The 17774-nt window shown below is 37.1% G+C and overlaps 1 protein-coding gene across 1 annotated transcript; it reads right to left on the reverse strand.

Annotated features, from left to right (window-relative positions):
* Positions 1–4800: 4800 nt before the first annotated feature.
* On the reverse strand, positions 4801–16450 carry LOC104589364 (GRIP/coiled-coil protein). The gene is made up of 2 exons (XM_010247662.3): positions 16186–16450; positions 4801–5448 (listed from the first exon to the last, which is right to left on the reverse strand). Exons 1-2 carry the CDS (start codon positions 16333–16335, stop codon positions 5380–5382), a joined length of 219 nt encoding a protein of 72 aa, XP_010245964.1. The 5' UTR covers positions 16336–16450; the 3' UTR covers positions 4801–5379.
* Positions 16451–17774: the final 1324 nt, after the last annotated feature.

A 17774-nucleotide genomic window follows, 5' to 3' on the forward strand; every position in this document is an offset into this window, starting at 1 on the left:
AGGAGTCCAAATACAAATATCTATAGTACAAATGCATACAAAATACATAGTTTTGCACTCTCTGTGTTTGTATTTATACTTCTGAACTGAACCTAGCTGCCTCGGAGTAGAAATGAGAGTATGTATAGTGCGAATACATATAAAATAATACAAAATACAAGGTTTTGCACTCTGTAATTGTATTTATAACGAGCCTAAATGTTCAATGGATATACATATTTCGTTTTCTGAAATGCAAGAACATATTTATTTGTTGTTGGATACTTGGATTTATGTTTTCGGTTTATCATATTTAATTCTCTCAAAAATATTGAGGAAATCTAAAAGTAAAAATTATTATTTTAAATGGCTTTGATGGTGGTGAAGAAGCATATGATGGAACTATAAATGATCCAATCAAATCTATTGATTAATTAATAATTTATATTAAAAGAATGTTTTTTTTTTAATTTTTTGATAATTTATAGAAATAAAAATAATAAAAAATAAAATAAGCATTTTGGTATTTAAAAATTGTATCTTACAAATTCAAATGGATTAGTATATTTTTAAATAAAGATAAATATTATATATTTTGTAAATTATTTATTAGTAATTTTATTTATAGTAAGTAACAATTTATTATTTATGAAATAAGAAAATATTATCTACAAATTTAACTTAATTTACAATGATGGTTTATAAGAAGTTATATAGCCATTAGTCAGCAAAAGAATTTAAGATTAAGTTGATTTAGTTTTTTGTAGCACATCGAAGTCAAAATAATAAAATATAGAATTTATTTGATTATACTAGTTTTATATGATTTATGCTTTGGGCTCTTGCATTTATGGATCTTATATATATATATATATATATTGACAATATGATTTTATACTTATTAATTAATTATTTGAATGAATAAATAAATAATAACATATTAATGGTTTTATACATGTACCATCTATCTTGAGTTTTTGGATGATGCATTATTAATAATGTTATTGTATGATATCTACGTGTCTTGGTATATTGACTATAATATATTTTTTCATATAAGGGAAGAAGTCCATTGGGCCCAAAAATCAAGAAATGGTTGCCTTAAATATGGGATGGAAAATAACATTTTTTTTTATGTAATGACTTTGTGTAGAAGGAATAGAAAAATTAATTAAAATAAAATAGAGAGTGAGTATCAATTCATGGGATATAAAGGAAACTCGAATGCTGTCGAGAATCATATACCAGATTTGCAAGTATTTAACCTTAATGGGTTGAATGCAGGCTTCATCCAAAAGCATTGGAATGATATTGATGAATCTATAACTAGGCCATTGGGATGTTCTTCCACTTCAAAGAGAATGACAAATAAAAATTAATAAAAACCTTATTGCCTCATACAAGAAATTCAAAGGCAACCAATCATTTGAGATAAATCAGTTTGTGCAATGTAATTTATAAAATCATTGAGTGAGTTTTGCTTTAAAAGATGAAGCCCTTGGACCAATAGATATCTCTTTTGTAGAGTATATTTATCCCTTCAAGACAAATCAATAATAATGTCTCCATTGCCCATGGGATATAAATTCTTTAGGCTCAGTTTGGAAGGAGTACAAATACAAATATATACAGTACAAATACATACAAAATATAAGGTTTTGTACTCTACATATTTGTATTTGTACTCCTTCCAAACTGAGCCTTGAGGAAAAAAGAGAAAAGGCAAGCCTCATGTATTAGTAAAATTGTTATGGAAAACCATATGATTAGGGTTGCAAATGGATTGAAATGAATTGGATATAAAGTAGACTCAAATTTGATTTATTTATATTCAATTTTGAATTGAATTTATCCATCAAATTTATATCAAATTCAAATAGAATTTAGATTGCAATTGGATATTGAAGAGCATTAATAAATTAAACTAAAAATGAAAAAATGTAATTGTATAATTAATAAAATGAACTAAACTGACCTTGATATTGTATATCAAGAACAAAAATATATAGGTGGGAGGTTTGATTCAAGGCATATTGAAAAAGCAGAAGTAAAATTGACTTGCCTCTTGTTTAGAACACACACTGACGAATTAACTACCAGGTGGAGTTAAAATTTGAGTAGATAAAGAAACATGCATGAAGCCAGGAACGGACTAATCACCTATGAAGAAAGTAGGCTACTATAAGTTAGCTATCTAATAATGGAGTCCACAGGTTACAAGAAACTGAAGCTGCCCGGGGAGGATGAGTGTGTGGTGGGCATGGACTTAATTAAGCTTTAGCCACACTAAACTAAGAGTGGACAACCTAAGGGTGCAAGGGTAAGAGGAGACTACTAGATGGGTTAAGTCATTGTCGTAGGTCGGGTTACTGCTAAAGGCCAAACTTATAAACTAGAATAAGGTAAGAAAGAGATGACCAAATCGGGCAACTGGTAATTAGGAGCATTTTTTGAAAAAGGGAAGGTTGCATGGTTGACTGGGTTGGATAAATGAAACATGTAATTCATTGCAAATAAGGTGGGCCTAAATTCATAATAATTAGAAAAATAATTCCAAAACTGATAAACAAGAACCACACACTAAGAGGGAAATTGGATTCAAATTGAAACAACTACATTGAATAATTTATTTGGATTAAACCATTTTTAAAAAAGAAAGGTTAATATTATATTCTTCTTATTACCCCTCTTTTTTAATATTTTATGGAATCTAAGAAACATGGAACATGAAGAGAGTTACTTAACAATCAACACACATTTGACCTGCTCCTAGACTCATAAATATACTCAAAGGAACAAGGGGGAAACCCAAAAGAAATGGATGAAGTCATTTATTTATTTACTTTTTTAGAACCATTTACATAACATTTGGTAAAGAGCCATGAGGTACTTGACAAGTCAATAGGAAAAAATGGGTGAAGTCAATGTATTAGCTTAAGTTGATGCAAAGGGTCAAAGAATCTTCAACGCAACCATAGGGTTCATTGGTCCCTAGGTTTTAACGTACAACCCTCAAATAGTAATGGGTTGGAGAACCTTCAATGTAGCCATAGGGTTCATTGGCCCCTTGGCTTCAGCTTATAGCCCTCGATTGGCAATGGGTTAGAGAACTTTCAATGGGGCCACAGGGTTCATTGGTCCCATGGTTTCAGCTTTCGGCCCTCGAATGGTAATGGTTTGGAGACCCTTCAATTTGGCCACAGGGTTGTTCATTGGTTCCTTGGTTTCATCTTCTAACCCTCAAATAGTAATGGGTTGAAGAACAACCTCCATCGCATCCACAGGGTTCATTAGTCCCTTGGCTTCAGCTTTCAGCCCCCAGATGATAAAGGTGTGAGAACCTTCAACGCAGCTACAGTGTTCATTGAAACCTTTGGCTTTAGCTTCCAGATGGAAAATGTTTGAGAACCTTCTATGCAGCCACAAGGTTCATTGGTCACTTGGCTTCAGCATCAACCCTTGGATGATAAAGGTACTTACCAGCATACTCTCAAAATTTCACCAAAGTTTTATGTCATTAATTCTTATGCTTTCTCCTCACTTTTCTCTCTCTTTTTATTTTTATTTTTTTATCTTCTCTCTTTCTTTTCTTCTTGATTTTTTTATTTTTATATTTTTGCACCTTTGATTCTGATTTTTATTTTAAATTTTCCCTCTCTGTGGATTTTATTTTGATTTCCTCTATTTTCGAGTTCTATTTTGTTACCTTCTCACTTCTTTTTTATTTTGATTTTGATTATTAGACATTTTCTAATTAGTTCTATAACAATTCGTTTCTTTCCCTTTTCTACTTCTCTCCGTTATTTTAACTTTTTTCTCTTTGCTTTAGTTTTTTATCTTTGATTTATTTTGTCTTTTTTGATATACATTTTTATTTGAATTTTTTTATTTATTATCATTGTCTCTATTTTCTACTTTTGTCGTCATTTTTCTCTTATTTCCTCTTCCCTCTCTCTTTTTCACTTCTTTCTCTTCATTTTCTTTGTTAAATAATTAAGTGAATTAAATACTTACTTATAGTTCAAGGTTATTTTAGACCATTAAGTAAGTTACTTAATTAGCTTTATTAAAGTGACCCATTTTCAAACTAGGGTCGTAAGTGGCTTTTTTCAAACTTTAACAGTGCCACATAACATTATCTAATAGATCCGTTGACATCGAAAACATCTATTTTTTTCTACAAATGGCCTTTTTATCAAAATCTGGGTTCAAAAATGGCCTTTTTTTATTCTTTAAGGTCAAAATTGGTCTTTTCGTAAAATTCAGAGGTGGTCAGAGCCAAAATCTAGTTTTTTTTTTTTACTATTGTGTGTGTGTGGGGGGGGGGGGGGGGGGGGAGGGTTTAAAAAAGAACTGGTTCCACAGGTAGACCTAACCACTAAGGCCAAAACCTTGGAATCAATCTTGATAGGGTATATTCCGGTTCCAGTAATTTGGAACTGAGCCCTACTGTGTAAGTTCCAAGTTACTAAACCAATCTTGCTCACCCTTAGTGGGGAGAGAGGAAGATGATAAAAGAAATTGCCTGCGAGAGAGAAATTTTGGGTTTTCCAAATAGGGCATGCGTTCCCATTTAGGCATGGTGTATGAGCTTTTTATAATCCAATCGTCTTCCAATAGGTTCTCCTTAGGGTTTTCCCCATAATAGGCATTCGTTTCATGATTAAATTTCTGGTGGCCATCCCTCGGTTGGGGATAAAGTCTAGAATTAAAAAAAAAAAATGTCATTAACATGCAATTACATCAAACTCGTTAATAAATTTAAATAAATGTTTAAGGGTATAATAATAATAATAATAAAATGTTTAAGGGAATAGTAACTTACCCAAATTCAGTTTCAACCATTAAGGGGCACAACCAAATCTCTTTCACTAAAAGACAACAATAAGCTTATCAGTTTGGCCATTTCATCTGTTATCAAAACGTCCCTGTAAAAAGTTCTATAAGACCATCTTTACCCACTATCAATGTCAATGGTAGGATCATACCTTTCAATGAATGGGTCACCTCTTAATCGGTTAGCTAGCCCTAAATCCACCCCGACCAGATGAACATATACACACACGGATCACTTTATCCGGCCATAGAATAGAGTTGCAGCATGTCTTAAAACTACCACACCTTTATGGTCTTTTTACCTGATTTCAGTTGAATTACAAACATGAATTTTCTAAAAGGGGGCCTATGTGGCCAACCCCGAAGCACACAACCTACAAACAAAATGTACAGAAAATATCCCCTGCTTTCAATAGTGATAGGAAAGTTCTCCATTTTTCTCTGAGAAGCTTCTGGATGTCTGGTAAGGCCAAAGTCATTGCCACCAGACTTCTTCACGAAAATCTGATTCAATAGTGATAAAAACAATTCTCTATATCTACTCAGAGAAGTTTCTGGATATCTCTAGTAAGGCCAGAAATCATTGCCACCGGGCTTCTTCACCAGAATCTGATTGTATTCTGGCCTAGACGTCTGCACAACAGTTCAAAACATTAAGAGTTTTTCTCTGTAAACCACATTAAAACAAAAGCACATGAATATTTTCAGTGCTACATCCATTCAGAAGCCATGTGACGCCATTTCATTTTGATTGTACAAAGCATTTGAATGCATATCGCCATCATTAAATGTGAGGTCCTCGAACAATGATAATAGAAAAATGATCATTTTTAATGTCCCAAAAATAACATTGAAGTCCTGCAATTGGTCCATGTTAGATGATGGATGGTATGGGAAATTCAAATGCCATGAAAAGAACCAAAATTCCATGTGGATCCCTGAATGCCATAAATAATACAGTGCTGAGTCTTAACCAAAGCAAACACTAATTTCATTAGTTAATGCCTTTAAAAAAACATTTAGAGTTGCAAACCCTATAAAACCTAAAGCTTATGACAAGCAGGAACTTTTTCAACTGGGGAATTCCCTTTTGTCAACATATAATAGTGCTAATCAACTAAGTAATACAGTTAGGAGCGTATCAGGCATTACAGATCCTCCAGAAAGCAAAACTTGTGATGAGCAGAAAATATTTTTCAACTAGGAAATGGGACACCAGAAACTGATCTCAACTACAAAACTTTCAAGCCACTAATGATAATCAAAAACTCCAGGAGTAAGCCAGTTGTGCCATAACATGGAGAGGGGGGAGGTATTAGAAATAGATGTTCTTGCAAGCTGCAACAAACATAATCTTGATGTTCATTCTGGCAAAGCTTGGCAAAAGTAAGATCTTTTCAGATGTGGCATTAAGGGGTCATAGCACTCAAAGTACTTTCAGATAGATTTTTAAAAGCATATGCTGCGAAAAGCATATGCTGTATTTTCTACAAAACATAAAAAAATACTAATTATAACAGAATGGTATAAGAGAGTATAAAATAACTATACTAGGATAAGTGTGATAACAAAGTGTTCTGTAATTCACAACTAAGCAGCATCCTTAAGATTGAAAGGGTTCCAACTAGGACATTATCTATTCCTAAAATCAGCATTGGCTATGACAAAATATCAGTATCACAAACATGGTTTGAAATGCTGTGAAATGTTGGTAATGTCACAATACATATGCCGGTGTCGAGACTTACCAACATAGAGTTGGGGGTGAGCATAAAAAATACAATATTTTGGCCTACATTTCCTATATCTCGAAAATGTTGACCAAGTTGGTCCAAAACACCAAAAAAACATTTTTTTCCTAATATGTTGAAAGACATGTCGACCAAGTACGGAATCTTATTTCATGTCCAAACAGAGAGAAAGAGAGATCGTTGTTTTCTCTATGGATAGGTCTAAGGTACCTGGGCCCAATGGTTTCAATTTGACTTTCTATCAAGAGTTTTGGGACTTAGTGAAGGGTGAGTTGCTAGAAGTGTTCAATGAATCTTTGAAAGGGGAAAAATAAATAAAGGAGCTAATGCTACTTTCATTACACTAGCCCCTAAGAAGATGGAAGCCCTCCATCCCAAGGACTTCAAGCTAGTTAGTCTCATTGGAAGCCTTTATAAGATCATTGCCAAGGTGCTGTCCTTTGGACTTAAAGAAGTTCTACCTTCCATCACTATTCAAAACCAAGGAGCTTTCTTAAAGGATAGATTTATTATTATTATTATTATTATGATAAATAAGGATAGACAAATTATTGATCAAAGAATTGATAGCGAGCAAATGTTTGGAGGATATGAAGAGATTGGAGAAGAAAGGGTGGGTGTGCTAATTGGATATTGAAAAGGCTTATGATCATGTGGACTAGTCATTCTTAGAAGAGCTTCTTGAATTGTGTGCTTTTGGTGACAAATGGAGATTCAAGATGAGAGGATGCTTGAAATCTGTGAATTACTCGGTCTTGGTAAATGGTGTGCTAAAGACTTCTTTGAAGCTAAGAGGGGCTTAAGATTTAGTTGCCTCATAACCAGAGCAGATGGCAGAGGTCTAATTAAGAGTTGGAGGGTAGGAAGGAGTGAGGTTATTGGAAACCACCTGCAATTTCTTGATGACGTCATGCTTTTCTGTAAGGACTTAGGGGAGGTAGGAGCTAGAAATTTACAGATCTTTAAGAAAACCTCCAACTTAAGAGTCGATTTTGGAAAAAGTTGCATAGCAGGTGTTAATATGGGAAGGGAAAAGCTAGAGAGATATGCCTCTATCTTATGTTTCTGGAATGTTGAATGACCAATAAAGTGTTTAGGTTTGCCTTTGGGGGAAATCCCAAGCCTATGGTGTTTTGGGATGCAGTTGTGGAAAAATTTAATAAAAAACTAGTGAAATGGGAAGGCAAGTTATATATCCTTCAGAGGGAAAATTACCTTGATTAGGTCCATGTTCGTTAACTTTCCAATCTATTATCTCTCCGTCTTCAAGATACTAGTGTTGGCGACAAAGGATTTAGGGAAGATTATAAGAGATCTTTTCTGGGAGCATGACAACTCTAAAACTAATACTTGTGAGACCATTCAAAAGAGGAGGCCAAATTAGTGTTTATTCCCCCATTCCTACCTTCTCTGCAATGCAAGTGGGGAAGTTCTTTCCATTTGCTAATATCTTTGCTCCTTTGTGACTGGTATTTGGGAAGGATTTTTTGCTCTATTTGAGTGCAGGTGGACTCCTCCACAAGTTTTGCAATCTATTTTCAGCAGTAATTTCTTTAACCCACCCACAAGAAGAGGAAAATTGCTATGGTTTTACTCCAGAGATGCCATTTTATGGACTATTTGGGAGGAGAGAATTGGAAAACTCTTCAAGGAAAAGACTCAAGATAAGAGAGTTCTCATTGATCTCATTATGGTGAGAGTGACACACTGGGTGAAATCAGTAAAACTTTTCAGTCCTTTCACTACCGATGATATCATTAGAAATAGGGGGTTAGTAGCAAACTCTTCCACTACTACAGTGATTGTTCACCCATTGTGGGATTAGCCTCATCTATTTATCAACCTTTGACAGTTGCAGCAAAGGCAATCCTAGACCTTCTGACATTGAGAGAGTCTTTAGAAATGAAGAGGGCAGTATTCTTGGCCTATACTCTGGTCCTGCAGGCCACGGAAATGCAATTAGATCAGACCTTCTTGCAGTTCTACAGGGAATAAAGTTGGCAAAGATAAATAAGTACACTAATATCATTGTTGAAGAGGACTCAAAAGTGGTTGTGGACTGGATAAAAATATGAAGTGTCCTTGGCAGTTCAGATACATCTTAAGAGAAATCAAAGAGCTCAAAAGGGAAAGAGTAGCAGCAGTCACTAGGTGTACAGATCTGTAAATGAATTGGTAGATGGTTAGCAAAACATGGGGTTGGGAGAGAATCTGTTCTGGAGGATGGGGCTCTAGTATGTTGTATTGCAACTTTGGGGAGAGGTGGTGCTCTTTTTTCTGTTTTTTTGGGTATTGGTCATCTCAATCTCTGAGATAGCCGGTTTCTTATAATATTCTCTCCTCCATTCTAATAAAACTTGTTCTGTTATCCATAAAGAAGAAAAAAAAATGGCCCCTTCATTCTTTCTGAGACACCACTACTCCAGCCAATTTTGGCTTGCCCAAGCTGCAACCATCAAAATTCAGTTTATTACAATTTAGCAGTGGAGACCACGTGCTAACTATTAAGGATTTGTAAATGGATGAGCTACAATTTGTTGGAAACCCCCTTCCCCTCCCCGTTTTATGATAATTAATCTGTTTCAAACACCTCATAATAACACCCATCAAGAACAATTCAAAGAGTGGATGGCTTGATTTGAGGCTGCACCTCGTGCCTCTTTGTGGTAAGCTTTCACTGTGTATCTCTTTCTGATTCTTATTATTGATAAAATCTTCTCTATTTTTTATCTACAAATTATTTAACATTTACAAGTATAATATTATGTAGAGATTATGGGCAGAATGGGCCTTATCTTTTTATTTTATTTGTGTTGTTAATAATGTGTTATGTTTAGTTAGTGGGCCTTAGTTATGGGACAGTTTTTTGTTCCCTTTTCATTATCTTTATTGAGCTAGCTGCCCCATTGTGGGCACCCTTGTAATTGTACCCGAATTACAATCAACTTTAACATAAGTGTTTAGGGAACTGATGAGAGGATCGATTAGCTCTCTTCTTCTTCTTCTTCTTCCTTCTGAACTTTCTCTTCTTTCTTCTCTTTTTCCCTTTTCTCTTAGCATAAATGCAAATTTATTGCTGGTTTGTTTTCAACTTGGTATCAGAGCAGGTTACCACTTCCTGCTTTTTCTTCTTAAGTTGCTGATCAAAAGGAGATTTATGTCACCTAGTTGGGGGAGTTTTCTAGAGAGGTTTGCACATTCAAATTCAGGCCCAAGACAGGTTCTTGGAGTTTATTTCCCGGAAACCCTAGCCAATTGGAGAAACTAAGGAGTCTGGAGACTCATCAAGCTAGCGCTTGGGGCTTGAAAGGAGGGTTACTAATCCTTATGAGATTGATTGAGGTTGGAAGATTGTCTGGTTTCCTGGCAGGAGCAACATCTTCTCTCTTTCTCCTTGGTTGCAGAGTTCTATGAAATCCTAGAATAAGGTGAGAGAAGAGGTGTTTCAACTTCAGGTTAGTTTTTCCTGAATAGTAGTACCATTTTTTTTATTTCCGTTTGTTTCTGTTCAGCCAATATAACAATCCGGGGGTGAGACAAAGCAGCCTATGGACTCTGAGTTTGGTCAAGGAGGGCCTGTAGAGACACTATTGGGTGCAGTAGTCATTATGAAACTTGATGGGACTAATTATCTAGCTTAGCCTCAATCAATAAAAACCCATGTTTGCAATAGAGGAAAATGGAGGTATATTACTAGGAGTAAGAAGCCATCAAAGGGGGAAGACCCTGTAATTGTAGGCTGGATGGTGAATTCTATGCAACCCCATGTTAGCCAGCACTACCTGTGGATGGACATTGCAAAGGAGATATGGGATAGTGTTACAAAGCCATTTTCAGAAATTGAATGTAGCTAGAGCCTATAAACTCAAGAATGAGGTGAATAATCTTAGGCAGGGGGAGAACTCTCTGGCAGTGTACTTAATGCTGAAATCTCTCTGGCAGGAGATTGACTTGATGGAGACTGTTGTATGGCAATGCACTAAAGATGGTGAGACTCACAGAAAGTTGGTAGAGAGGATTGAGTGTTTGAGTTCCCTACCAGGCTCAATCTTGAATATGATATTGTGAGGCAAAATATCCTAACAAAAGATAAAGTGACCCTATCTCAAGCTTACGCCCTTGTTAGCAGTGAGCAAAGTAGGAGACGGGTTCAAATTATGGAAGCTCTATTTGATCACTTTACCAATGTTGGGATGAAACCAAATTTTCTTATTGAAAAAAAAGGATGTGATGTGTGAATATTGTAAGAAACTAAAACGCACAAAGGACACTTATTGGAAATTGCATCCAAAGCTAGTGCCTACTAGATTCAAGAATAGTAACAATGGTAAGAAAAATGGGAGTGAGAGAGGTGGCAATGCTAATGCAGCCACCTCCTCTAAGAATGAAAAGGAGCCTGGTGATGAGAAATCCATAGGGGATCAACTCGTAGCTGCCAGAGAAAAGTATGAGAGGTATGGCTGAATCGTCAACCACTTAGAATCTACTACCACATCTCCTACTCCTTCATAGCTCTTCTTCATCATATGCCCACTCAGGTATTCGTGCCACTACAAATCATGCTTCTGTCTCAAGTAATTATAGAATCCCTTTGATAATAGATTCCGATGCCACTGACTATATGACCAATATGCCACATTTATTTACTACATATTATTTTTTATCTGGTCAAGACAAAATTTTCCCTATTGATGGCTCTCTTACTCCTATCTTAGGCAAGGTAGACTTCAGGGCCTCAAAATCCCTTACTTTATCTTCAATTCTTCATGTACTTAAGCTTAATACTAACCTCCTCTCAATTAGTAACCTAACAATCTTTGAATTGTATTGTAACCTTTCTCCCTTCATATTGTGTTTTTCAAGACATGAAGTCTTAGAAAGTGATTGGGAATTTCCATGAGGTGAATGGGATATACCTGCTAGACATGCCCAAGCAAAGTCATGTACCACCTCAAAAAGCTACCTTCGAGTCACATGTTTCAGAGTCAGTTAGTAGAGTCACGATGTGTCATTATTGTTTTAATCATCTTTCATTTTCTTCATTGAGTTTCTTGTTTCTAGTATCATTTCAAAGAATGAATTTTTCCAATTTACATTGTGAGTCTTGTGAATTATCAACGCATTGTAGAAACTCTTATCCAATAAGCAATAAAAGAACTACTTTTCATATTGTTCTTTCTTATGTGAGGGGGCCTTACCATTTACCTTGCAAAGGTGGCTATAAATACTTTTTTTTGTTTATTGATTATTTCTCCCATTATACTTGCCTTTATATTATGTGTTCTCATGCTAAAGTACCCAAACTTGTAAAACATTTCCATAAATCTGTACTCACACAGTTTGACACCTGCATCAAAATATTTTGCTCAGATAATGATAAGGAATATTTTGAGAAGTACCTTTCTTCTTACCTTGAGAATTTTGGGGTTATTCATCAAAGTTCTTGTGCTTGTACCAAAAACAAAAATGTAGTAGAGGGAGAAAATCACCATGTTGTGGAAGTAGCAAGGAGTACCCTTTTTAGCTCCCAAGTTCCTATAAAATTTTGGGGTGATGTCATTATGACAACTACCTATCTCATTAACCGCATGCCTTTTTGGGTTTTGGGGTTCAAGTCTCCCTTCTTGGGTTTTGGTAGTACCTATTGCGTTCATATTCTTAGCTCTTAGAGACACAAATTTCAACCCAAAGCTCGGAAATGTATTTTCCTTGGTTATGCCTCCACATAGAAGGGTTACTATTGTTTTGATCACAATAGTGGCACTTGGTTTGTTTCTATGGATGTCACTTTTGATAAATCAGATCTCTTTTATGATCATTCTTCTGAGGGGAAGTGCTCCATTGAGTTGTTTGCTTCTCCACTTCCTTTGACAATTCCTATTGAATCTTGTGTTGATCCTTTTGTGGTTTCTTTTGTTCTTGTTGAACCTTGTCCTCCCATCTCACCTATTCCTACTCCCTTCCTCAACTTGCTTATCCCCTAGTTTTCACTACTAATCCCATTGTCCAAAGGTGGTACCAAAGGCAAAGGCTAAGGCATGAACAAGTTGTTCCCCCATCCTCAGTTGAGTCTCAGGCACTTCCAACTCCTAAAGAGAGGATAGTCCCCACACCCCCTGCTCTAGTACCTCCCTTCCCAAACCTCAACCTACCTATTATTGTGAGAAAGGGTAAGAGGAAATGTACAACTCACTACATTTCTAAACACCTTTCCTACAACCTATTGTCCCCTTCTATTATTCCTTCTTAGCCTCTATCTAGTCTCAACCCATTCCCAAGTCTATAACAGAAGCCTTACCTAAACTAAAATGGAAGAACATTATGAAGACTAAGATAGAGGCACTTCATAAGAACAATACATGGGATATTGTAGACTTACCTATTGGGAAGGCACTTGTAGGGTGTAAGTGGGTATATTTAAACATTGATAAGACGATTGAAGGTATAAGGCTTGCTTGGTTGTCAAGAGCTATATATAGGTGTATGGGATAGATTATATGAAGATTTTTCATGGAAAAGATAACTCCTATACAGGTTCTCCTATCTTTGGCAGTGAATTATGATTGGACCTTATATCAATTTGATGTCAAGAAAGTTTTCTTAAATGGTGATCTAATTGAAGGAGTGTATATGTCACTTCCTAAAGGCATGAATGGTGAAGAGATGAAAGGCAAGATGTGTGAACTGAAGAAATCACCCTATGGTCTCAAACAATCTCCACAAGCATGGTTTGATAGATTCTGGGCTGCCCTTATACAGTTTGGTTAAACTCAAACAATCAAATCATTCCCTATTTGTGAAGAGGAGAGAGTCTAGGGTCATCTTTCTCATTGTGTACGTCAATGATGTTGTTGTAACTAGTGGTGACACACAAGAAGTTTAGGCCCTCAAAAGGTTCCTTAACTCAGAGTTTGAGATTAAGGATCTAGGGGAATTGAGATAAGACATGAAAACAAGATGCCAAGACTACGTCTACACTTAGTGATGAAAATCATAGGCTCTCTGCTAATGATGGTGAGCCCTTGGCCTACAGGGGAGTGTTCTAGAGGCTTTTGAGGAAGTTGTTATATCTTTGTATAAAACAGATAGACATTTCATATGCAGTGATATCAATCAATCTATGCATACTCCCAGAGACACACATATGGTGATTGTAGAAAGGGTTTTTTGCTACTTAAAAGGGGACTCGGGAAAGGGCATCCTCTTTGCTAAGCATAGACATATCAAGTTAAAAGCTTATATAGATGATGATTGGCTAGCAGTATAGATGACGAGATCCATGTCCAATTACTATGCTATGGTAGCAGAAAATAGTCTCATAGAGAAGTAAAAAGCAATTTGCAGCAGCCAAATCCTCAGCTGAGGCAGAATATAGCTCCATGGACCATGGGGTTTAAGAGTTGTTGTGGCTTAGGTCTCTTCTAGAAGAAATGGGTATTACTTATCATAAGCCCTTGAAGTTGTACTGTGATAATCAGACAGCTATCATCATTACTCATTGCCTAGTTCAACATGATAGAACAAAGCACATTCAAGTAGACAAACATTTCATAAAAGAAAGAGTGGCATCAAGAATAGTTTGTCGTCCTTTCGTTGCCTCAAAGGAATAGTTAGCAAATGTTTTGACTAAGGGTGTCCCTAAATAGCACTATGTAAGCAAGCTGGGTATTATTGATATCTATGCTCAACTTGAGGGGGAGTGTAGAGATGATGGGTCGAATGGGCCTTAATCTTTTTATTTTATTTGTGTTGTTAATAATGTGTTATGTTTAGTTAGTAGGCCTTAGTTATGGGCCAGTTTTTGTTCTCTTTTTATTATCTTTATTGAGCTAGTCGCTCCACTGAGGGCACCTTTGTAATTATACCTGAATTACAACCAGCTTTAATAAAAGCATTTAGGGAACTGAAGAGAGGATTGATTAGCTCTCTTCTTTCTCCCACTTCTTCCCACCTTCTTCTTCCTTCTGAACTTTCTTTTCTTTCTTCTCTTTTTCTCTTTTCTCTAACATAAACACAGATTTATTGCTGGTTTATTTTCAACTTATTATTATAATAAGGTGCCCACCTTGTCATTCTTATTGCCTATGAAGGTAACTTATCATTTCCTGTCCACCGTAGCCATGTAGGGACAGGAAACAAATGCTGAACAATCACCTATTAACTATAGCAGGGCATCAGCAATCAACAGCTTGCTGTCTTTACAGTTGACCCACCTCCAACTATGGCTATGACAAAATCTCTGTACAACCATTTGGCCATCAACTTGAATGGCCACCTAGCAAGGCTGCAACCTTGTAGAAGAAATTCCCAATTGAGGGAAGTGCTTGCAAGGAAACATAAAAACTAAAGTACAAAACTACTATTTATAAAACAAGATATGGGCTGCTGGCCCGCTGAATGATAACTCTTTGACCAGAGTATCAAAACATTGATATATGTACCCCAAGAAACACGAGGCTAGGAGATATGTTTCATAGCCGGCAACGACAACCGCAATCCTGTAGAGATTCCGCACGATGCCATCTTCTGGGGAGCCTGGAAAGACCTTCACCCAAATCCAAGTACCTCAACTCAAGTGCTTCTATTTTATAAGCTATAAAACCAAACCCAAAAAAGCCACTCAAGCTAAGCTAAGTGAGTTAATCTGTTGACAACCCAAACCCTCCTAGATAACTATAACACTCATATTTATCAAAAAAATAAAATAAATAAAAACTATAACACTCATAATATGCTTGAACAATTGCAACTATTTTGATGTTTTCACATATCTACTCCATTCAAGAGCACCTTACGGTCCTTTACAGTGTAACCAAACTCAACACACTTTCACATGGCTTTATTTGCATTAACTTACAAATAGCACGCACCCGGCATCCCTCCCCAGACCCTGCATACGCGGGAGCCTTGTCCACTGAGCTGCTCCTTTTGCCATGTTTTTTACAATACCATGGGTGCCATGTAGCAATATGGCACTAAAAACTGGCATCATAAACGACAGTCTATGAATAAAGTCAATAGACATATATAACATTCAGGGTATAAAATACAACCTACAAATAACCATTTGTAATAGCTCTATAGACTATACCCCGGCCCTCTTACAGCCAGTTACAATGCTATCTTAGAGCCCCTTACAACGTAACTAACCGAGTCAATGACTTGTTTCCTGAATACCTACAAATCTAGGTTAGTTAGCAACCAAACATAACGCTATAAAGCGTTAATCCCAATTATTTGGATCAGCTACATAATTAACCATGGCAGCCGAAAGACCCAACATTCTTTTCCTATTCAGGACATTTCAATGTTTGGATCATAGACAGCCAAGCACAATTCAAAGCAGATTCTAACTAATACGTGAATGATCAGACGTTTGCAACTCAAAATTCATACAACCAACAAAAAATAATCGGAATAAATTGCAAGTTAATCAGAAAGACAGAAAATGGTTTCAGGATTAAACTCGTAGATTATTTCCGTTGTTCTTGTAAGCCAAACGTTGGATATTCAACCAATTACATTCAAAAAAGGGTTCAATCGATCATGAATGGATGAAATAGAATAAACCCTTGAAGAATGAATCAGAGAAATCAAGTGAGAGAGAGAGAGAGCTGACCAAATCTTTGAATACGATGAAGGTGATGACCAGGAAGAGGAAGAAGAGGATTTCGAACTCGGCCAGGCGGACGAAGGCGAACACCGCGTTCACCGCCCGAGTGAACGCCGACTCGTTCCTGTTCGGACGAGCATCGATTCGCCCGCGCATTCTACCCGAACGTTCTCTTCCAATGCGTTACTCTCTACGCTCAACGGCTCAAGCAAAAGCAACCAGATCCAGAAATTGCTTCCCGGAGTTGACGGGATCAAAAAGCAATTTTCCTACTACTCCCCACCCTCATTTCGTGACTGGTACAACAATGGGTGGACCTGGTCACCCAATCTGGGTCCCACCCCTTTGATTTGTTTCTGTCATTGGAGGTCATCCGATGGTTTGAATCAGCGCAAATGTGGGCACTCCGCATCTCATAGTCACCAACTGTTCCACATCAAATGTCTTCTCTCTACCCTCAATAGCAGATAAATAAGGGAGATGTTCAGCCATCAACAAAAAAAAATGTGAATTCATATCAAAATTAGATTACAAATGGATTTTTTATTTTTATTTTTATAGCATATCCAAACCCTAACCCTAGAAACCTAAGGATCTGTTTGATTTTGATTAACAATGAAAAGCATGACTTCATCGGGGAAAAATGCAAAAGAAAAATAAAAAGAAAATGAAATGGGTGACCCGATTGACTTATTACTTCATTACCAATTCGGTCGGTCCTAACTATCAACGATCTTGCCTCTGACTGGAGCAAAAGGTGCCTGAAATGGGGAAGAAAGTGAGTAGTCTCCGGGAAGGAACCCGATGCCAGTGCTCCGAAGCTCAAGTTAGTATTTTCTCAAAGGCAAGATAAAAAACCAGATGGCGCAAAGTTATCACGTACCTCCATTCTTGGGGGGAAGAGGTCCTTTTATAAACTCTTTGCGCACTCACTCCCAAGCTCCTGTCAGGTCGTGTATCATTACCTCTGCACTTCTGCTAGTTCGGGTGTCATCACCTCTGTTGGGGCAGACAACCGCCACTGCTCTCTTTGTCAGAGCCGTCTCTGTAACTGGAGGTGGCGGTGGCAGGTGGCCGTTGAAGTGCGGCTGTCAAGCGTAAGATCCTAAGTCAGTCAGGCGCGCCACCTCATGATACAGACTCCTTTGGTGTTAGGTACGGTTGTTCAGTTCGGCGGCCTGGAGACGAAGTGCCGGAGTGGTGTGCGAGGTGAAGTCTTGAGTTCGGATAGAAGTGTGGCCCGAACTGCCCTGGTGTGGGCCAGTTCGGGTTGTTGCCCTTTGCGCTCCTTGTAAGGCTCGGGGTCAAAGGGAGAGTTCGGGCTCCTTTTGGGGAGCTTGGACCGCGGGTTCCTCTTCTCGGAGCTCATGTCTTGAGCGTACTGCCGTGCCGAGCTGTCGCTCCTGCCAGGTCACCCTCGATTGCTTCCACGTGTTGAGTGGCCAAGAGGTCGGGCCAAATCTTCCTCCATCAATAACATATCCAAACCCTAGAAACCTAAGGAGCTGTTTGATTTTGATTAACAGTAAAAAGCATGACTTGATCTGGGAAAAATGCAAAAGAAAAATAAAAAGAAAATGAAATGGGTGACCCGA

Source organism: Nelumbo nucifera, chromosome 1 (assembly GCF_055504915.1).
Source record: "Nelumbo nucifera cultivar China Antique chromosome 1, China Antique-T2T, whole genome shotgun sequence".
NCBI lineage: Eukaryota > Viridiplantae > Streptophyta > Magnoliopsida > Proteales > Nelumbonaceae > Nelumbo > Nelumbo nucifera.